General features: G+C 40.2%; 2 protein-coding genes across 2 annotated transcripts; one reads left to right on the forward strand and one right to left on the reverse strand.

Annotated features, from left to right (window-relative positions):
• The first annotated feature begins 2,339 nt into the window (after positions 1-2,339).
• On the forward strand, positions 2,340-17,828 carry LOC136946057 (probable G-protein coupled receptor 153). Its single transcript, XM_067240238.1, has 5 exons — positions 2,340-2,707; positions 5,268-5,697; positions 10,199-10,388; positions 12,491-12,675; positions 14,684-17,828. The coding sequence occupies exons 1-5, from the start codon at positions 2,340-2,342 to the stop codon at positions 15,512-15,514; spliced, it is 2,004 nt and encodes a 667-aa protein (XP_067096339.1). The 3' UTR covers positions 15,515-17,828.
• Positions 16,570-21,448, reverse strand: her3 (hairy-related 3). The gene is made up of 5 exons (XM_067239072.1): positions 21,398-21,448; positions 21,178-21,273; positions 20,998-21,079; positions 20,592-20,792; positions 16,570-16,595 (listed from the first exon to the last, which is right to left on the reverse strand). Exons 1-5 carry the CDS (start codon positions 21,446-21,448, stop codon positions 16,570-16,572), a joined length of 456 nt encoding a protein of 151 aa, XP_067095173.1.
• Between the last annotated feature and the right edge of the window lie 1,631 nt (positions 21,449-23,079).

The raw sequence follows: 23,079 nt of genomic DNA on the forward strand, positions 1-23,079 counted from the left end.
CTAAATAATAATACTAATAATAAAATGTAGTTCTCCTTCACAACATGTTGTGAAGGAGCTGCAACCAGAATATTTTAACAAATTGGGTTGACATCATTATGCCATGGATTCTATTTCCAATGCCCCAAAATGCCAACTTGTCATTGTTCTCATTAGGTGACACTGCTTGTCACTTAAATCAAGTTATCCCTGTCCTAAACTTCACAATGCTTTCCATAGAAAACACAGCTGGCCTTCTGTCTGTGCCTGAGCATCAAGTTCTAAATTGATATCCACGGAGCTGTCTGAAATACAGGCTGAAATGCAGGGACATCATTCAAATTCATTATACTCTTTATTTTTTTAAGTTTAACTCACTAGTCCTGATCATACTTTACTGTGAATAATATACGGTATTCTGGTTATTTGTAAGCTTATATTATTTTAGTAACTTTACTGAATGTTTGTACCATCAGTCATTCATTTCTACCCTTCTGAATGCACATAGCCATCACTGTGAGATTTGAAATCATCTTAATTTACACCAATGCTGTTGAGGATGTATGCCCTATTCAAATTGCATTCCCAAATAATACTTTCTGTTTTCCCTTGCTTAAACGTAAATATGGCAGTTATTTTCCAAACAAAAGCTAATTATTTGAGAAAATAAGATATATTTGGGCTCCTCTCCCGTGATCCACTTGCTTCTCCTGAGTTTGTTGTGATTCCAGATGCAATTTCAGTGAGAGAAATAGAAAGGAGAGGGGGCCGGATGATGGCTGTCTATCCTAGAATAATAAAGCTAGTGAAAGAGGCACTGATCCATTCTGATAGGAAGACCTGAATAGGCAATGAGCTGAAACGACTGGGATATAACACATGCTCACCATTTAGGCTAAAGGGTAAGCTGCCATGCCGCAAAGCTAGGCATTGAGTCTGGTATGTAGTGTTGCTAGTAGGGATGCGATGCCACAATTCCCATAAAAAGACGTTTGGTACAACATCCACGGTTCAATACGTACTTGTGAATAGTGTATTACTATGTTTTTTTCAGTTTTGCGTTTTTTGGGGCTTTTTATTTCTCTCAGCTCTGTTTGTGTGTCCATGACTCTACCAATGTTAGAAAATGTAAGTCATTATTGTCTCTCTGAAAAGTCGCAGGGACGCAACTTTTTATGACAACACAGAAGTACAATTACAATTATTTTAATGTTGCTCAAACCCCCCCAGAGATTTCTGAAGTAGCAGAAAGTCACCAGATGTGTTGCTAGGGAAGGCAAAAAAATCTAGCGACAAAGTCGCTAAATTGGCAACACTGGAGTCTACGTGCTGAGGAAATGCCTCCCGTGAGTCCAATCATTAGGTATGCACTAAATACATTTTTGTTGTTGCTTTTAAGGAAAGGAAAGAAAGAGTAGTGCATTAAAAAACCCTCTTAAACCTCTTGTCGCCTAAGCATAGAATAACAAAAAGCACCCTGATGTGCCAAGTCATCAAGCCAAACCGAACCGAAAACCGTGGTTAAAATAACTAGGCATTTTTTTTACCATGGGCTACCTGTATTGTTGCTAGTATACAGTATGGCCAGGTTTGGTTAACACTGCTCCGTAACCTCTTTGTACCACCATGGATCTTAGAGGAGAGTCTGGTTGGTTGACAGAGAAGCCTGGAGAGAGTTGGTCATGTTTGAGAGGCGAGAGCGATGACGTGTCACTGTCATTTCAAGTGTCCCTCCTCGGGGGTGCGGCCCAAAGCGCATCTCTCTTCGGACAACCAAACAGACAGGAAATTGAAGTGACAACAGGCACCAGCTGCGCCAAGCATTTTACACTTCATCATGGGAGAGAACAAGCATTATAGTATTGTGTTGTCTCTTGACAGTGCTACTGTGTGCTACTGTTTTAAGGCCGTACATGACAAATTGAGAGCAGATTTTCTAACTATTGGTTTCCCATAGTGCTAAAATAATACATCAAATGATTCTCCTCAGACATATTGCTATGGTTTTTCTACTGTGCCAATTATTGTACCACTTTGCTTTCTCTCTTTCTCTCTCTGTATTCTGTCTCTCCTCCCGTTTCCTCCACTCCAGGCTTCTACGTGCACTGGCTCAGCTCAGCGACTCTTCCTGGATTTGCCCCCTTCTTCCTTTTCTCCCGCCTTCCTGTCATCACCATGCCGTCCTCCCACTGCGCCCATCCAAAGGAGAACGCCCATCTCCCTGTGTAGGATGCCTGCCTCGTCCTACGCCTTGTATCCCCTCCTGCCCGCCTCCACCACCACCACCACCTCCTCCTCGGTTGTACCTTCTCCTCTCGCCGACTACGCAGCGGCCGCCGGCGCCGTCGCCACGCTCCACCATGAAGGATGAGGTGACGAAGGATGACATCATCAGCACCAACGCGCTGGCTTGGCTGGTCTGCTCGGGCGTGTCCATCTTGGCCAACACCTGGGGCATCCTGAGTGTCAGCGCCAAGCAGAAGAAGTGGAAGCCCCTGGAGTTCCTCATCTGCACACTGGCCGGCACGCACATCCTGAACATGGCCATCCCGGTCACTATGTACTGTGTCATCACCCTGCGTCGGCGCCACTCCACCTATGAGTGGAACGAGGGGCTGTGCAAGGTGTTTGTGTCCACCTTCTACACCCTCACACTGGTCACCTGCTTCTCCGTCACCTCCCTGTCCTACCATCGCATGTGGATGGTGCGCTGGCCAGTCAATTACAGGTAGGAGGAAGAACTTAAGTTTACTGGGTTGCTTATGTGTTGTTTAAACGAGTCCATTAGTTGTTGCAAAGTATATGTGGATAGAAATTTGTTGAAAGCTTTAAATCAGAAATTAGTTTGACAGTAGATTAATACTCTTCTTTCTCTTATTTCACTTTCTTCATTTAATACTTTTAGCATAGTATAAGCAATGGTACTCACGAACATTTTAGTAATACAAAACAGTCTAAAGTTCCAAACCACCACAACATGATATCACTGGGCCGAAATATTTGTCTCACATTACATTGTGAATACTGTGAGACAAATTGTACATTACACTACGTACAAGTTTTCCAATCTGACTTTGTCCAATCCATCCACACTTCAAATCGGATTCCCATTCCATTGACTTAAATTCAGACAGAGAGAGAGTCTGCGATGCGTTTCTTGTGAAATCTCTCTGCTCTGGGCACATCTGTGTGTGTGGTTACCCAGGTAATCCCATGTGTGAGTCGCTAGACTGTGAGAGCTTCCACAACTCCAGCTCCATCTGGCCTCCAATACAGGTGGAAGTAATAGCATCCACATCGGCTCACACTGAACAACACAAGAACAATCAACTAGAGACTAAACTCACCTCTCCAATGTAGTGCTTTATTTATATGTTTGTGGATCTATAGCAACTGTTAAAGAAAGAGTTAAAGAACAGCTGTAGCAAAGAGTTAAAGAGCAGCTGTCTTCTTTAATGAGATGTTACTTATGAATGTTATTTATGTCTATACAGATATACAGCATTTTGTATGCACTTACCAGTTCAATCCCCAATAAACTTTCAACAGATCCCTGATGAGAGTTAACAAGGCCAACCTTATAGCTTAATTAAATAATATAAACTTTTCCTGTTTGGCCAATATATCCTATATTATTTGTACCCATTTAATTATTATGCATCTCAAGCCCTTTGTTCTGTCTAATACTGACTATCTAAATGTGATATTTTGCAATCAATATGCAATATGCAAGCCCATCTAGTCAGAGATTAAGTGAAAACAACATATTATGTCTTTGTTATCAAAATCTTTGGACAATTAACAATTGTCCTTAATTGTCATTGGTCTCATCCTTGTTCTTATATTACCTTAACACAGCATGTATTCAGCTTTATATTCTCCATTTAATCTATATTCATCCGAAGTGTGTATGACTCCTTACCATGATGTTAGCATACACTGAAGGCCTGATTTATGAGTTTTGCCCTTGTACTCGAAACAAATGCTTCAACATCTGTTCTCATCAGCAACTGCTCATAGTTTCTCAGGAGCAGACTCCCTCACCCCCCCCCCCCCCCCCCCCCTTATCTGGTAATAGATTCAAGCAGCTCTGTGACGTAAATCTCTCTCACCTCAGGCAATTTCAGGAAAGGCTAGCGCTCTGACTCGAAGCAACAAAGAGACCTACTTCTCTGCAAAAAGACCAAAATGCAAAAGTGGGGGACAGGCCTGTTACCACCTATTGATCGTTTCTCTAGTCCCTGCCCATGTCATCTGAGTCATTCCTTCCATGTATGTTTTTTTAATTCAGTGAACTCTGTATTATTTTCCATGGAAACAGGAGAACGTCTTGCTGTCAAGCCAATTCAGTGTATGTGTAGATGTTAATGAACAGAGAGGGAGAAGGGGGAGGGGTGGCAGGCAAGGATGGCTTAGCTTTGTTGACCTCCTAAGGGAGACAGCTTCGGTTTTCCGTCAGGGCCCTAATGGACAGTCACAAAACACATGTGAGTCTGGTTGTAGGAGGGTCTGGTAGTGGGAGGCTATTACACTTGACCATTTTGATGCTCATTGGAAATACCACCACATGCTTTCATACATACAGTCTAAGGTGGTTGTACCTCTGGTTTCTAAATCTATTATTGTTATGTCTGAGGAATATCATTTTTGCATGTTAAATTGGTGTAATTGTGCAGCATCTTGGATCAAGGAAAGCTTCTTGTCTACACACAAGTTTCTGAAAAGGAAAACACCCCTTACGCGTACAGTATTTTTAGATGTGTGATGTGCACGTAGAAAGCACCGTGCCGCCAGAGGACACAAACACATTCAGCAAATTGCTTGGCTATAACAATTACTCAAAGGTGAGAGGAACACAGATCTCCTTCACCAAAATAGACCTAAGTGACAAAGAGACCGCAGGGCATGAAAGCGATCTAGACAATCTTAAAACCATTGATTTCCTCCTACTCTCGTTACATCCATTCGAATGATATTAAGATGTTTTTGTTCAATCAGATTCCCAAATTGATTTAGACTGAATATGTTCTCGCTCAGCTCATGGTCTCTTATATGTCTATTTAACACAGTCCCTCTGATGCACCATGTCAATTGTGGAGGTTTATGTTTACGGTTTTATTGTTTTCATAATAGGGGCAAAATTCACAGTTCCTCTATACCTTTCTGTTTGGCACAGAAAGTCTGAAGACATTTCCTGCCCCTACAGTCTAACCTCCTTCTTTGCAAAAGTGCGCTCTATTAATATGACGGGAATCCTCTGTCTCTATCTCTCTTGCTCCATACCTCAGGTTGAGTAACACCAAAAAACAGGCGGTCCACACAGTGATGGGCATCTGGATGGTCTCCTTCATCCTGTCTACACTGCCTGCTGTGGGCTGGCATGACACCAACGAACGCTTCTATGCCAAGGACTGCCGCTTCATTGTGACAGAGATCGGCCTGGGCTTCGGCGTGTGCTTCTTGCTGCTGATTGGCGGCAGTGTGGCCATGGGGGTCATCTGCATCGGCATAGCCCTCTTCCAGACCTTTTCTATCCAGGCAGGCCATAACGCAGACAAGAACAAGTTCAATGTGCCAACCATTGTGGTGGAGGACGCCCAAGGGAAGAGGAGGTCATCCATTGATGGCTCGGAGCCCCTCAAGACGTCGTTACAAATCACATACCTGATCAGTGGCATTGTCTTCATCTATGACTTTCTCACTGGGTTCCCCATTTTGGTAAGTTGAATTAGTGAGTTATACCTGGCTAAATGCAATGCATGTATGTATTTTATGAGTGGTAGTTGATTTCTGAGGAAGGTGTTACTAAAAACCTTGTAGGTAAAACTCTAGTAGACGTTCTTTAATGTGGTCCCTTGGAAAGACAATATAAAAAACACACAAGCCTCAATTGGTGCATATAAAAGTGTGCTGTGTGCTTTCAAACACACGTACTATATAAAGTACTCAAGAGGCTTCCACAGAAACAGCTCATGTCAACTGCAAGATTGAAATATTTATGTATTCAGTTGTGTTCTCATGACTTTAGTTGGCACTGACAAACTAGGCTAAGGCTGTGTCACATTTTCCTCCCTCAAGTACATATGTTGAGGCCTAAATTTCTCCTGCATGCTGCTAAGAATTTGGTGAATCTCCTTAAATGTTGATGCAGTGTACCGTACAATATCTACCCTTCTTTCTTTCCTTAGCCTCCCTCCCTTATGGTGGTGGGGGCCATGTTGTGTGGCAGCTCTCTCTGCACTTTTGAGTTGGAAAGAGAGGATGGGGAATGAGGAGGAAGCACTTGAGTCAGCAGTGGAGATAATCAGACACAGAGCATGCTCATTGTGCGCCACTGTCAAACAAATGCAAGAAGGGAAGGAGAAAACGTAGTCGTCATTTTTAATTAGTGTGCTAATGTTCCCTGTAGAGGCTCCTATAAAGCTATTTTATTATTTAAATGAACTTTAATGTTTCCCATCTCATCTGGGGCTGTAAGTAGGTCAGGCTGGGAGGACCCTGTGTGCGCTTACAAGATGTGTGAATGTTGAGTGTATCTGTGTGTGTCTCTGTGTGTGTGTGTCATCTATGCTCCAGTGCCCTTCAAGAGCTATTCCCAAACATCACAGTGTGTAAAGGGTGTACTGTGTGTGTATATGTGTGTGTGTACTGTGTAGCAATAAACTTCTCCTCATTCTTTCATTCCTGACTATAGGAAGAATGATGTTGCCATGAAAGCATGGCTGCAGCACTGCCAGGGAAACAGCTGCATGTCATAATCAGTGTCTGCTGACATTAATGTTAATGAAAAGATGTAAAGCACACAACACTTCTTATTGGAAAGTGATACGTTCATCCAAGGAAGTGTTCTATGTCCCGTGCCATGTCCGCTCCGGGCGCTTTCAACAAAGGAACAACAGTGGACCCTATCAATGTACTCCTCCTTGCTCTGCAATGACCTTGAATTGTGTCAGAGTGTTTGCTGTTCACGCCCTTTAGAACTATATTATGGAAGGAGTTTCGAACATGCAGAGATCCAAGGCCAAGTCAGCCATGAACTAACCTGAATGCACGTTGTGGAGAACAACAGCTGCTGTTCAGATCATTTGATTAGCTGCAGTCGACTTACACTGGATCCATATTTAGAGTTGGTTATTATGGAGGACAGGTGATGCTCCAGATGCTAGTTGTCTTTATTTTTACTGTCCATGACTGCATCCAGACTGAGAAATTATACATGGGAACAATATATTAACTGGTTGAGTGAACCGTTTTGCCTGGCTGATTTTAATACGTTTTAGTGGCCAACAGCATAGCAGAAACCATGGAGCTGCAGATTTACAACCATGCAGACAGGATGACAAACTATTGCCAACAGACCCATAGTCCAATTCCCTTGTGGTTGTGCTGTGAGGTAGTGACCAAAGAGCTAGGTGCTAGTCTGGACTCCAGGAAAGACCCATCTTTAAGAGAGTGGATGGAGGCGTAGGGAGCTATTTTCCCTCTCCTCAGTATTCAGGTTGCCAGCTCCTGTCAGGTTCTCATTCATTTTTCAGTGAATCGTTTCTTGGGGTTGTCATGCAGACATGAGTCGGTGTTGAGCTCTGAGCTCGCCTTGCCCAGCTGTGTGTTGAAGCTTTCTGGAAGCTGGAAGGTGGTGTTAGGGATGAGACCTCGTTCTAACCTGGTTTTGACTGAGTCATTGTATTCGATGTTGTGAGTCTGTTTATGTGTGTAAACCACTCATTAGACCAATCATTTGAACAATAATGTAGTTTTCATGTTTACATTACACAGACATATGACAATAAAACCACCACTAATATATTGAGATATTCTTGTCACCCTTAGCAGCTGTGGGTAGTAGTCAAGTGATCATTCAAATTTACCAAGCAATTAGAAAATTGATCAAACTGAGATTTTTGTGATCCATTAGAGTGGTTCCAGTTGGGTGTCATCCTCCAGGATGTCACAGTGCATTGTTGTTAGTGGTTTATTTAGGGTGTTAGATTCACAGATGGAGATCAAAGCGTGTCATTAATCCTGTGTGGTTATAAAGCAGGATTACTAAACCATGACAAATGCTCCTGTCTTGTGGCACAACAGTTGGTACAGGTGAGTTAAACCCATTTTCCATGAACTGACAGATTTGAAATGGTAACTGTTCAGCCTGAATATGAATAGAAAGGAACTCAGATACACTCTAATCTACCATAGTATTGAAGAATGTGTGTGTGTGCTTGTGTGTTCATCATGTGCATGCATACATGTGATTTAACCATTAATCTAAGAATTTTCAATATCTGTGCCTCTCCATTTTTAGACTTCCAGAATGATCCCCATTCAACTTTCCCATTAACTCACTGACTGTACCCTGAGGGAGAATGGGTATAGGGACACATAGAGAGAGAGAGGCATAGAGAGATAGAGAGACAGAGAGAGAGACAGAGACAGAGATAGAATCAGAGAGAGAAGGTAAACCAAGCGAGTAAACGTTGTTCATGTCCAGCTGTGGTAACATCGATAAGAGACCACTTTCTTTACTCTAACCTATTGATTTATTTCCGTGGCTGTGGGAACTATAATGAACACTTTATAACTCGACGGTTTGCTGTGTTGACCTTGAATGCGGCCCACCAGCATTATTCCCCATGATACTATAGATCCATATATCATACATAGACATCTATCCTTCCCACACACAACTTGTGATCATACACACATTGACAGTTAAGTAACAGCCTAAATGCGTTCTGAGTAACCATGAAATGTAATTTTGATTGATATATGTATCTCTTGTTATTCAGAGCTTTACTGTGGGTAATATATTTACCTACATATTGAACCCCTGACTGACTCGAGTGTGTGTGTGCAACAAAAAGCATTAAAATGATTAAGGCAAATTATATTTCCAGTTTGGTAACTGAAGCAGGACAAATCTCCTGCCACTGCCTTATGACCTGTAGTAATGAGATATTTAAATGCATGGGCAGCTATACCACATTCATCCTTTTCACTTAAAAGGATTTACAGAGTATATTCCTAACCCTGTATGTCATTTTATTCTATAGAATGGTTCAAGGGTACAGTGTTTTATTTTTTCTTTCTAGGCTTTAAAAAGCCACACTTTCAATTATTCACTGGAGCTCAAACATAACAGTTATCATTACAGACTAGCGTGATGGATGGTTTGTTTGAGAGGTTCATATTGGACTGTATACTGGTTGGCTCTGTAACCAGTGACACAGTGTGATTCACTACATAGGCTTTATCAACCATGTATTTAGACTGGTTGTGCTTTGATTACTGTTCTATGCCAACATCTATTAAGTCTCTAATAGCCATATTTGATGAAGACTCATCCTGATCATTTCCTGATGATCCCACGTGGTTGGACTAGGTGATTCACGGATGTCAATGTATATTACTAAATGTCGAGCATTATCACATATACTTCATGAAGTATATGAGATACTACTTAATGACATATCCCTCATGCTGCTCTAACTGAAGTTCACAGGGGAAACCTGGAGAGGTGACCCTCTGTCTAGATAATGAGTGGGATCCATCAGTTTGATGAAAGTGTCAGGACCCAAAGTAAGCGAGCACTTACACAGACATGGTAGGATACTTAAGTACTTGCGCCCAAGGTAATGTACTGAGGACATAGCACTTTAATGTTCCTGGAATTGTGTATGTAGACAAACAAACCAGTTTAATGTCAATTGGGATTACAGGCGCAGCAGAGTCGGTTGTCAAATAATATCCATGTTCCAGTTCAAACCACTGGGTAGGGGGAACCAGTTCTTGTCTTCTATAGGTGTTTCATGTAACTACTGTAGTGTTTACATGTACAACACATGAACATGCATTTTTACACCCTAGCATCAGCTAGACATTTATGTTTGGAGATAATTGGGAAACACTGAATTGATACCCATTAAAAAATGACTGAAACTCATTAGAGATTAATTACAATAATAAATGGGCTCATTAAAATAGACTGTCTGGATATTCTGATCATGGTAATTGGAGGATGTGTATGGCTGCTGGTATTAGATACCAGGGGGAAGTGTGGCCCGCATGAGCATCTTTGTACATCGTAAGTTCAATAGCAGTCAGTGTAGTTGTTCAGTGTTAAACGCATTGTTATTAATACCATGTACGTAATGTAGAAGGAAACATGTGTCAATGGGCCTCACATGAATCATGCATTGCCAACCCTCTCCTCTTCTCCCAGGTGGTGAGTTTTGCCAGTCTGAAGTATGATCGCTCCTACAACTGGATGGTGCTGTGTGTGCTCTGGTGCTCCATCGCCCAGTCCATCCTACTGCCCATGTTCCTGTGGGCTTGTGACCGCTATCGCGCTGATGTGCGCATGGTCTGGGAGAAGTGTGTGGCCATCATGTCCAATGACGACGTGGATGAAGGTAAATGTCCAGTAAGCCATCTCGATCCTCACCCCTGACCTCACACTCATAAAGACATGAGGATGGTTTAGGTTTCAGTAAGAAGGGAGGTTATTTAGGGTAGAAGTAAGGGTGGAGGTCTACATAACTTTATGCTAGGGAGTTTGAGCATGAGTTACATTTGCAAAGGGTAGAGGTCTCCAGCCTTGGTCCTAGAGAGCTGCAGGAACTTGTGGCTTGTGCTGCATCTAAAACTTTATTGATAAAGGTCTGATTTACTACATTGTCAACAATGTATGCCATGGCTACACCTTTCCCTGATAGCAACTGAAATTGTCGATTAGATATTTTAAAGTGTAAATCACTGGATCTAGAGGGTTCTCCAGGAGCAGAGTTTGATACCTTGTTTTGGAAGGTGTCATTCTGTACATATGTAGTGTGTTAGCTGTTCAAACATCTATTGATTCGTAAATGTATGCTTGAATTGGGGTCCTTTTATGATTGGACAATTTGTCTGACTTATCATGTGACCTATCATGTGACCTTGTAGTAGAGAAGAAAGGAAGTGGTAAAATACAGTATGAGTGTCTGTTGTTTGCACAGGATGGTTATACATCCAGTTACATCTACAATACATTATAAGCTAAACCATAAATTGGTACATCTCATACAGTAAGTGCTTTATTTTACTATGCTACTGAACTGAAGGTAGGAAATAGGATATTGCTGGAAAAGCACATTCTTTCCCTGCAGCCTTTTTACTTTGTTTCACTTCAGTGCATTTAAACTGGGCAATCTTCCTCTGGAATGCCCACAACAAGAGAATATGCTGAAATAAATAGGAAATACTTAAAAATGTTTTGAGCCAAACTGATACTGTTACAACTGAAGTAGAACAAAAAGGCATTTTAAAGATTACATGATGGTCATATTTCCTTTTAATTACAAGGTTATGTTGCTCAAGTTTCTGTATACATTCAGTAAGTATCCTAAATCTGCAGTTAACATCAAAAGTGATCATTCAAAATTATGAGTTACTTTCTCCCTCAACTATTTTAGAATGTGTTCTATGTTGGAATAGTAATACAAACATAATAATGGAGAAAAAGTATACCATATGGTATTTTAACGTAATTTACTCATCCGCTTTTAAGAATGCATATCTCCCTAATATTGAATGTAGATTTGTAAAATATATATACATAATCTTCAGAAAGTGATTCAAAATGATATAATAAACAGACACTTCCACAAATTTTGGTCCCAAAATTAGGTCACATGATAATGAAATAGCCCCCATTACATGCACATGAATTTGAATGGTATCAGTTAAATTTGACTCAAGAAAGTTACGTTTTACTCTATATAATCACTATTTCAAATGTAAGCAATGAGAACCAACTCTGAGTTGAACCTTTTTGTGTTGCCTGTATAAACTCAACCTGGACCCCCCTCCTCCCCCTGTTCCTAACCTTCCACACCTCTTGATGCGCTCATTTTTTAATCCATGGGTATTTTCTGCTGTTAAACATAAGCCAAAAACAACCTAAAACATGATATCATCTGTGTGATTTTTAATGTGTCCAGTTCTCTGCTTCTTTCCAGAGGGCTTGCCTTGTATAACACAGCTCAGTTGTATGTATGAGGGTTGTTTCTTGTTTCCAAAGCTACTGACTTGCATGCTAAGCTGCCTGTGCAAATAGCTAATTTCATCCTCCATCCTTCTGGCCAAAATTTGCCTTAAGATCAGCATTTTACACCCATCTCCAATTGATCTCTAATTGAAGCCAATATTTTGGATCTGAACTTTACTTATCCAGTCTTCTGTAAAATGACTCTTGAATAATTTCTATAATTTACTCTATATGGTTCCCACTAAGCCTCAGTAGTTTTAGAGATTCATAACTTTTTGGACTCTGAATTTAGAAGCTTCATTACAGTTATTTATTTATTTTGTAGTTCGACTGCAATTTTGATAATATCCCAAATTTACTAGTGGACCCCAAAAAACAAAGAGAAAGATTGAATTTGTCTCTCTTATCTTCTCGTCTGTCTGTCTGTCTGTCTGTGTATTTGAGTACGTTGATCTTAATCCTGACGCGTATGCTTTTCTGCGTTTGCAGAAAACAGCCAAGATGGAGGAATTCATGCCGACTTAATATATGACAGACCATATGACTATAGCTCCGTGCCTGAAATCGTGACGGTAGACCGTATTGCCAAGTACGAATTCTCAACTTTAGAAAGGGGGGTCCCGCAAGGGTATCCATTGAGGGAACTACAGGAAGATAAAATGCAGTATTTGCAGGTATATTTTTATTGATTTTTATTTATTACCTAATAAATTTATCTACTTTCAGTGATACTTCATATACAGATGATAATGTGCATGGTGATTTGGCCTCTTAGGCATAATACGGTACAGTATTTAAGCTTGATTAATCTTGCTGGAGAACGTTAACCTTTTTTAACTATGACATTTTATATATTCAGAGATTACATTGGAAAAGGTGGCTCAAACAAACGTCTCAAACTATTATTCTGGCTGACTTATGTTTGGCAAATATGACCATCAGTAGTTTTCACCTTCATTTTAGATGTGCATTATAAATGTTTCAACATTTACAATAATATGCAGGTCTCACATGGATTATCAACCTATTTAAATTCCAAAACATTTAGTAAATATAATACATCTTGAACAGAATGAACATACTTTTGTGTGAAATACATTTTTTTTTTGCTATCCTACATATTGTAACTTTGACTGAAACATTCAGGGAACCCAGGAAAAATGCTAACCAGTACGCAAAAACCTATTCGATCCTTCACCCAAGCCAGTCAGTTGTAGAGCTGTGAAATGCTCCTCTTTGATCTTATATTAACCCCAAGCTTATCTCCTAACATGCAGTTTTCCAGGGCTAATAATTTTGAACAAACTTGGAACACTCATTGAACATATTGAAAGTATGAAAGCAGAAAATGTGTTGTTGACAATAAGTCCTGGAAGACTGAATGTGGAGACATGACAACCTAAGAATGAACATATCCTCACCAGACACTCTCCTGACTTATGATCACCCCCTGACAAACATCGTACCACTGTTTCATCTTTGTCCCATACTACTGCTTAAGAATGACCCTATTGGATTCAGTCAGTACAGCACATAAAAGAACAGCAAGATAGAATATACATGGTATATAACACATAATAGAACATGTAGTGGTTACATAAATATTAATACATTTTCATTCATATAAGAAAGCCCTTAACTGGACCGTTATACTTATTGGCACATGTATTTGATAAATTATATAATGTGATGTCACATATAGGTTAGGTATTTTTGCCATCTCACATCAGACAAACTCATTAAGCTTTCTTACGTGATCTCAATGCAATTTGATCGTTGGACAGTTTTTGAAACAGAGATGTATACAGTAGCTCTCATTTCACTACATTGTTTCATTGCTCCATTATGAGTCACATGTGTATTGCATCTGACCTAATGTGTTTGTAGAGAGCAGGTATACGTATTAAGTGTCAATCCATATTTCATCATGGTCTTAACAAAAAAAATGCATTTGTGGCTACAACTTAAAGCATGCAGAAAATGAATCTATAACTAGCTAATATATAATATGATTTGTAATAGAAAGTACTGATTCTGCAAGAATAGTTCTCAAGTGGCATATAAAAAAAAACACTGCCATCAAGTTTGCCATGTTGTCTTGGATTCCCATCCTCTCCCCTCCATTTGTCATATCTGATCCTTTTTATGCTTTGCTGCCCTCTGCTGTTTTACCCTTTCACTCAACGCTACTGTATAGTCTGCTGTCTCATTTCTGCTTTTACCTAAAGCCACCACTGGGGGGCACTCTGATATCAGTATTTTACTTGATACTTCGTTGACAAATCCTGTCTCTCTTGCATAGTCCTCAGAACAATGTGGAATGTGAGTATCAATTTGGGGAATATAACCTATGCCAATAATTAATAACTTAGCTGTCATGATAGTCTTACCAAATTACAATAGATTAGTGACTGCGTTCATCTCAAAGTGAGACTGACCAGTGAATTGAAAAGTAGAGAAACATTTTCTTTTAATGTAAATATTGGATGAAAATATTGTAATTTTGTAATGACAAACTTTGTAATTGTATTGCCTAAAATTTATATTATTTAGGTCTTATGTTGGCTTTATGTTGTAGACCTGTTTTATCATATTCTGTCATTTCATTTTATTTTAGGGTATATTATTACAAGCCAGTCATAACTTTCTAAACGGATGTGTATGAACTTTGTTTTGCACCAGGTGCCCCCTACAAGAAGATACTCCCACGACGAAACCGACATGTGGACCAGCGGCCAGATCCCCTCCTACCTGCACCGCTGGGGCTCCACCGAGGACATCATGGGGAGCCCCCACTACAGCTCCAGCTTGCCACGCCACGAGAGGCGCAGGAGCAGCCTGGTCTCCTACCACGAGGAGAGCCACCAGCACCGCAAACGCCGGCGCTCCGAGGATAGCGTGCACTCCCTCAAGCACCTCCCACGGGTGGTCAGCGGCAGCGGGGAATGCTACGAGGACAACTTGAAGTGTTTCAGCCGCGATGAGGTGATCAATTTCATAGATGAGACGCCGCTGCCCAGCCCCATGAGAAGCCCGCGCCGCACCTCCACCATCTCACTCATCCCAGACGTTTATGAGCATCACGCGGTCCTGTTTCCTCATTTCCCACTAACAGACTTTGAGCGTGAGCCGCAGGCCCTGCGCCGGTTGTCAGAGCACAGCAGGAGTGGGAGCCGAGGTGGGTCACCCGATGGGTCACCCAGGCGGGACAGAGGAGAAGTTTCTGGGGCCTGTGGCACGGGAAAAAGCTGCCGCGAGCACAGGCGGGAAGGCAAGCGTCATAGTGAACTGGTCCCACCTGGACAAATCCAGCAGCCAGGGGAGCCCTCCACTCACAGGCCCAGCAGGACAGGTCATGGGGCTGGGCCTGTGGCTGGGGCTGCCTGGGGGGACCAAAAACACCTGAGTAAAGCAGAGAGTAAAGGAAGCACAAATAGCTTTTTAAGTTCCCCTTCTGCATCATCCTCGGGTTATATTACATTTCACTCGGATTCCATAGGCTCCACCACCTAGGAAACATTATTATCATTATTATCAGTACTATTATTGTCATTAAAGAATTATGGTACCAAGCAATTAGGGAGGTGGACAGATAAATTAAGCCTAACTGTATAATGGTTATTTTGTACTGTACCACTATTCTATTTTACTATATACCACTGTATCCCTAAAATTGAACTTTTACTCTGATATTACTGACCTTGAAGATTTTGACAGGTGGCCTACCGTGGCTTTAGTAGGTGGGGCTAGTACATGAATCAGCTGTTTTTCAGAGCACAGATCCACTTACAAAACATCTCTTTTAATGTAATCCATATTTCACTCATGTTTTTGCTGTTTGATGTAGTTTTCTATCTTCACAAAGGAATGGGGGAACATTGATATTTTGTTATTTTTTTGCACTTGATGACTCCAAATCTTATTGTAAAAGCAGTGTTTTATCTAATGGGTGAGTGTTTTATCTAATGGGTGCATGTCTTTTAATCACTCTCCATTGCGGAGACATAAACAAGAAGAGAGCCAAAACTGCCATGACTCAAGTTGCAGCTATGAAGGACAGAAAATATGCCAGATTTTGATCTCAATATAACAGAATAAATTTAATGTAGTCTTTATCTACTCAGTTCCACAGTTACAAAGAAATATAAAGTTCCATAAACACTTTGTATGAATATTACCAACATATCCAATACTGAGATACACAGATATTATGATGATTTGTTACATAAACTCCATAAACTCTTTGTGAGGAGATTTCCAACATATCCATACTGACTATACGGACATTATTACAACTGTTTGTCAATTCAAGTGCATAGCCTTAGTTTTTGGGCATTGTTGTCTATCTATGAAAGCCCTTTCACACTTATGAAAAGCTAATGCCAGTGCAGGTCCTGTATATATGGAAGACAAAGTTACATTGGATGTATGGCTTGGTGTTCTTTAATTAAAGCATTAACTGGAATATTCAGAAATGACAGAATTCATTCAACATTTTAAGACTTTCATCACACTTACAGCCATGCACACATTATAAAACATGCATCAGCCATGAACAGTAGCTTATCTCACCAATGGTGCTTGATCTTGGCAGCTGAGCATGGGTTGGGATGTACATAGTTATGTGAGAGTGTTGCTAAAAGTCAACTCAAAGAGTGATTCAATAGCCTCCATGTTTGCTCCCATCCCTTATCACCACTGAGTACAGGTTGAAGACACGTTGTTTATGTTGGTTTATATCAGCCTGCAACCCTCTTGCTAATTCAGATAAGAGCTGATGAACAGATGAGACAAGCTCTATAGGCTACAGTGATTTAAATTGGTCACATGTTTAAAGTTGATCTTGTCACATTTAGATCAACTTGGAATAAAACATGTAATCTCCAGCCTATAGTTTTTTTTTGTTTCTTTTCTATGCTTGCAATAATATTGTGAGTATAGGAAACAAATTTGACTAGATATAAATAGGCTAAGAGAGGGCAAATGGAAAACCATATAAAAGGCAAATTTGTTATTGGCCCATGGTAAACAAGTCTTCCTCATGCTTTATGTTCCACTAACTGTGAGTTAGTGGGAACGTTTTTTCCCTCATTTACTCTGTAACTGCCCACTGAATCAAAGGCTACATTGTTGCTAGACCCATATTATGAATGTATTCACACAAAAAACATTTGCAAATAAATTACAGTGAGCATAGTAGGCTCATAAATGCAACTTGAAACCTACCCTGCACCTTTGATAAAGCCTTATTTGATATTATTTAGTGATAGTTCAGTCCATTAAACAATGACTTTACATGTCTTCTTTTGCAAATATATACATTCAATTAAAAATTATATATATTTAACGTATTGGTGCACCTTTCATCCTGCTTTTCCCTGTTCAATAGCATACCACATTGAAAATATTTTTTCTATTTCCCCTGTCGGATTTTGCTACGTCATTGCCTTTTTGGCATTTAGTTTTATTCTGTGTTTACAAGTCTAAACAGATTCTAATTTTGTAACATATCCTTCTTTGTTCAAACTTATGACAGTCTAAATTATGAGCAATGTTTGGTGTTTCTTTGTTGCTCAGATAATGGTTTTGTTAAAAAGATAAGAAGAATTTACATTGGATGACAATTCCTTAGTTTAAAGTTGTTAAAAGTGTATTTGAGTTTGTATAAAACAGGACTGACAATATTTCCCCGGCGTGTAGCCTATTAGGTTACCGTTTGAAGGTGCACAACTACAGAATTTGATCCATGACTCAATTTGATTATGTTCACACTTTTTTGATCATTTGAAATATGATTATGTAAGAACCAGAAAAAATAAACTGATGTTTCGGGATATGTGTCTTGAGCTGTGTCATTTAGTTTGACTTCTTCAGAGTCTTCAGTAGCAGACATACAGATGAGATGCATCATTCGTTCTCATAATAGGCAGCCAAGCAGCAGTTAACCATCTGATGTAAATTTCAGCGACCATTTACGCAGGTGTTTTAACGGTTGAAAGCCTGACTCTGCAGATCCTATAGCCTATTGGACCGGGTTTTGTCTTTTCCGAGAATGTCCACACTTTGTCCGGAGTTACCCGCAGTCAGTGAGCCACGACATAGCTCTTTATTCCGGTTCTAAAAGTGATTCCACGGTGTGGTGTTGCAGTGCAGCGACCTGGATCACATTTAGTCATTTACATTTACATTCCATGGATCACATGGTATATACACCCTTTGAAACAATTATATGCCTGATTATGTGACATTTTTGTTGATAAGTCAAGCGTTTCGCACCATAAAAAACATTGTTAAGTTTGATTCCAGTCAATAGCCTTTGCCTTCAGCAAAAACGCTACAGTCCGCATGATACTAAGCGATAGGTTAAAATCCGTTGTGTTTCTGTGCCCTTCAGCCATTTTCAGTCAATGGCATTCAGCCTCAGTCGGCCTTTAGTCATTGTCATTCGGCTACTTTTTACGTATTATTGGCAAAACTGTAGACTGCTTAATTAGCCTATCATTAAATTAAAAACTTGGAAATGTCCCACCTGGAAAAAAACGATCGGACGGCTCGAATCTCTCTTACAGAAAGCTGAAAGGATCAGTGGACACGGGACTTGCTTCTTCGAAGCCTAAGATACACGGCTTCCTCTTAAGAGCGCTTGACTGGACACAGTCTAATGCAAATTATGTATTATCTCCCTCCCTTAAGTTTTCAGCTCTAATGCACCGCCTTTATGGTGCAAACCAAACTAGCTTACTTAAACAACACCGAGGAGTTCATAGAAATTCTTAAAGAGTTTAAGGCCATTCAATGTACAGGTCACGTGGTTTTCCTTTTCTTCAAAAAACAAACTCAAGAGCTCTGGCAGCTTTCTTGATATTGTGTTCGATTCACTAAAAGAGCAGCTTTGATTTTGTGGTATGTGATAGCTGCTAGGACCTAAGAGACGTTTACGGGCTGTCCTCACAGCTTTTACGGATAGCCTGCACACATCTCATAGGCTCCATGTAAAGTGAACCTTCTGTAAACCGTGAGCTTTGCACAAATCTTGAACGAGGCGTTGTCTTACATTCCCTTTTTCTTACATATTTCTTGAGAGGCACCCTCTTCCTCTCTCCATCCCAATGTCTTTACAAGGCCCCAGCACGCAACGGGCCGCCAATACCATGTGAAAGAACGGTGGGCGTTTCCACAATTCTCCTCGCTGCAAGGTGCCATCCTCTCCACAGACTCTGCATGAAAAGAGAGCCACTTTATGACAGTGATGCCAAACACTGGAAACCCAAGGTAATTTAACGGAATCCTAAAATAAAAATATCAGACATTCACTTGCACCCTGCGAAAAGCATGAAGTCATTCAAAGTAGCCTATAAGTCATGCACCACTTGAAGGGTCAATATCTAATTTCATGTAAATATTTGATAGGTCTAAATTACAATTTTGTTAAATCAATAGCCTATGCAGTCACTTCTCATTCTGAACAGAAAATGTGGATAATTTGCACAAACAAATATTTAATCTAATCTGTAGAATCCTCCCAAACCGCTGATACCCAAAAAGGGAACATGTTGTGAGTGTAGGCCTACATAATTAGTACCAGAAAATTACACAGTTGTTTAACAAGAGACTAATTTGCGCGCTGCTGTTTCGGCACTAATGCGTAACCGGAGAAGAATAGGTAGAATTACACGTCAGGACAAGCGCCTGGGGCAGTTTGCAACCCTACAAACGTGGATGTGTGGTCTCAACGATGTCTGTGCAAAATGGCTGATTGTACATTGTATATACATGCACATGCACATGATTCTCAATATCCAAAAGGCTACAACCGTCAACATTTAGACTTTATATAGGCCTAGCATATATAGGCTATACCTAACCTGGAATTACGCAAATGATGAAAGAAACTCAGCCAAGGAGCACCAGAGAGCAGTTAGGCTACTGTCCCAGAATAATGATGCATATTGAGACCTGATTAAACAATGTGTGTACCCATGTTTGCGCTACTATGTGTTATTTTTCATAAACAGACTGGTTTGTCTTTATCTTACACCGTATTGTTCTTGTCAGGAGGAATGAGTGTTACAAGATCAGATTGTTTACACCCAGATTTACCCCCACACCATCCCCTGAAACATTTTTTGCTTGGCCAAACATTATTTCAAACATTTATTGATAAAATAGAACATTTATTTTGTACATCAGGTAAAATAAAACAGTTAAATCTGCATTCCAATAGATATAGCCTAACTAACTGAAACACTATTGTCTAGTCGACGTTAAACTTTCTACCAAGGACGCCAAATGTTTTGTAAGAGTATTCCAACTACTTCATTACACTGAACGATAGGATGATCTTTATTATTTGGACATGAACTACAGCTTTTATTGTCTTGGGTAGTTTTTATGTGTGCTGTACCAATTACTTGACTAGCCCCTGAAGATAGTTCTCCAGGTATTCCATTCGATTGAGAGTGAGACACTCGGGACGTCCTACTTAAACTGTTGGGTTTCAATGATCGGACACAGCGGGCGAGGGGAACAGTAGACCGTGCCTTGTTCGCTTCAGCGGCATGTTTTTGCGTTGTTGCCTTTGGTGCTGTACGTGTGGGGTAGTCGCTGTCCACGGTGCTGGAGTTGAGCGCCTGTTCCCCGATGCATAGCAGGTTGCTTGAAAGATGCGCCAGTACGCTCAAACGACTGCTCCCATTAGAGTTGTCTGCCATCAACATGTATTGATTAACGCCCGCTAGACAATTCCGGAAGCCTGCTTGATAGTCAGAGATCTCAGAGTTTGTGGAAGAGCCTGAAAAATATGTACGTAGGACTTATATAAAACTTTGCGCCAAGCGTAGACATGTGCATACAATGCAGGGGTTATATAAATAGCGTTTTCAGTTCATTGTTGGCTAGTTTTGGTAAAAATAATAGGATGAAATAGGTCTACGTCCATTGCCCAGGCCGACTATATAACAACTTGGACAATATGAAAGTGACGTGAAATAACTTACCATTCTGAATCTTTTGTAGATTTCTCAGATGCCTCACGGTTAGTTCTAAGATGTCTGCTTTCTCCAGCTTGCGTTTTCGAATCTTAAAAACGTAAGAGACATTTAGAGTTTTTTTTTAGCATTTATGCAGATACCTTAATTTTGATGTAGACCAAATTATATTCATGTCATCAAACTTACATTGTTGGTGTAGTAGTTCTCCAGTAGATATTTTAATTGATCTAAGCATTTGTTTATGCGAGCCCTCCTTTTCTTCTCCATAAGAGGTTTGGACACCTGTTGAAATTGAGAGGATATACCTTTTAAAGGCTACGTATACTTTCTGGATAGCTAAATATACTGATACGAGATGTCTAATATCCCATGCCTCACTTATTGTAAGGTATACAGGCCTACATACCTTTTTCGCAGTTATTATTTTAGCCTTAATGCAGTCGGATGTCGCCACCATTCTTGAATTGAACCTGAGCTGAGCTTGGTTACTATTAGATCTTCTCCCGACGAGTAATGGCATTCTGGCTTGCGACCCGATTTATATAGCGACACCCACTTAACATCTCAATGGAACAAGTGTAGTGTCAGCCACTTTGCGCTCAAAGAAATAGGCTCACAGCGCCATCCATGTCTCCCTTTTTGAAGCAAATAAAGCCATGTCTCTTACTATGAAGATAATTTCGAAAAATCTCACAGTTTATGAAAATAGAGCTACAGTCAATTGAATTTGGTAGGCTAATCATGTTCATGGTAATGGCATGTTTACATCCAGAAACTGTTTGGTAAAATATAAAGATATTATATTGGCAAAAGTATATTTGCAACGTGGAATATAGTCTTTTTTGCAAACCAAATTTGTTTAATCAAATTCCGATCATAATTCAGATGTTGATTTGGCCTAAGACTTTAACATTTTAAGATACCAACGTGTGAGGTGATTCCCCCCCCCCCCCCAAAGATGCGTTAAATGTACCACATAAAGACCTAATTATATTGTTGTGTGTTGGGGTAGGCCTGCCAGCTAGTTCTATTCAGTCTTTATATACTAGTTTCACGCCACTATCCGTGGAAATTCTTTACATGACTCCACAACATCACGATTTTCTGGTTATGTTTCAATCTGAGTTACCTGTTGAACAAACTGTTAGACTGTCACCACCAACATACTCAAGTAACCCGACATGCAAACGACATTGTAAGAAATGAAAAATACACAATTTTAACTTTGGTATGACTTTTTGTTAGGCTATCAGATATAGGCCAAATGTGTCAACACCTTTGTTACACACAAGGCACCGAGGAGAATCGCTGCATGGGCCGCCCCTTGTCTCCCAATTATCCACACTGCACTGTCAAAAGACACATGTCTTGGGAAAGTCATGCCAGCAGTGTCAGTGGACACAGAATACCAATGCCGTCTTCTGCACATCACAAGACCTCCAAAATTATAGATGGACACTATTCTATCTTGAAAGAATAATCGAAGAAGACAACACATTTCAGAAGAACGTTGTATGTCTGGACTTTTGTCAGTGTTTGTCATGGAGTATCTTGAACAATGTAGGCTTATTTTATTAATTGTATAGAAACGTGGCAGTGTTGTATTTGGGGGTAGCCAATGTCCACACAGATGTAAAAAATACCAACGTTATAGTTACATTTGAAGTGTGAAACCCAAAGAGAAACTTGAACATGATTTGTTTACGCCATTTGTAAGACACGCGACATCTTATATTGATTTTCAAAGGTTATACTTTCAAAGTTGCTCGAGTCTACTCAAGCTTGATTCCACACAATGATTACAATTGAGCGCGCAGGAACAAATGGCGGAGAGGGACAGGGGTTGCGCATTAACATCTTAGTTGTGAAGCAAAGCACCAATGAAAAGACTGCAATGGCGAGAGGCCCTTGATCTTTTCTTCTGTCTGTTTTGTGCTCACAAATAAGGTCTGCGTCACCGATTCCCCAGTGGTTTAACACTAACTCACAAGCCCAAAGTCAGAAAGGCTATTTTGAAATATAAAAAGAAAAAGTATAGCTTAATAACCAATAAGGACGTTTTTAAACTTTTGTCAAAATAATGAACGA

Source organism: Osmerus mordax, chromosome 7 (assembly GCF_038355195.1).
Source record: "Osmerus mordax isolate fOsmMor3 chromosome 7, fOsmMor3.pri, whole genome shotgun sequence".
In the NCBI taxonomy this organism is placed as follows: Eukaryota; Metazoa; Chordata; class Actinopteri; order Osmeriformes; family Osmeridae; genus Osmerus; species Osmerus mordax.

Bases quoted from the DNA above. Each gene is read 5' to 3' on its own strand.
- LOC136946057 (XM_067240238.1), top strand. From the start codon at position 2,340: ATGAAGGATGAGGTGACGAAGGATGACATCATCAGCACCAACGCGCTG. The intron at 5,698-10,198 runs GTAAGTTGAATT...CTCTTCTCCCAG, and splicing joins TCACTGGGTTCCCCATTTTG to GTGGTGAGTTTTGCCAGTCT. The intron at 10,389-12,490 runs GTAAATGTCCAG...CTGCGTTTGCAG, and splicing joins CAATGACGACGTGGATGAAG to AAAACAGCCAAGATGGAGGA.
- her3 (XM_067239072.1), bottom strand. From the start codon at position 21,448: ATGGTGGCGACATCCGACTGCATTAAGGCTAAAATAATAACTGCGAAA. The intron at 21,080-21,177 runs GTAAGTTTGATG...TACGTTTTTAAG, and splicing joins AGAACTACTACACCAACAAT to ATTCGAAAACGCAAGCTGGA. The intron at 20,793-20,997 runs GTAAGTTATTTC...CATATTTTTCAG, and splicing joins TCTACAAAAGATTCAGAATG to GCTCTTCCACAAACTCTGAG.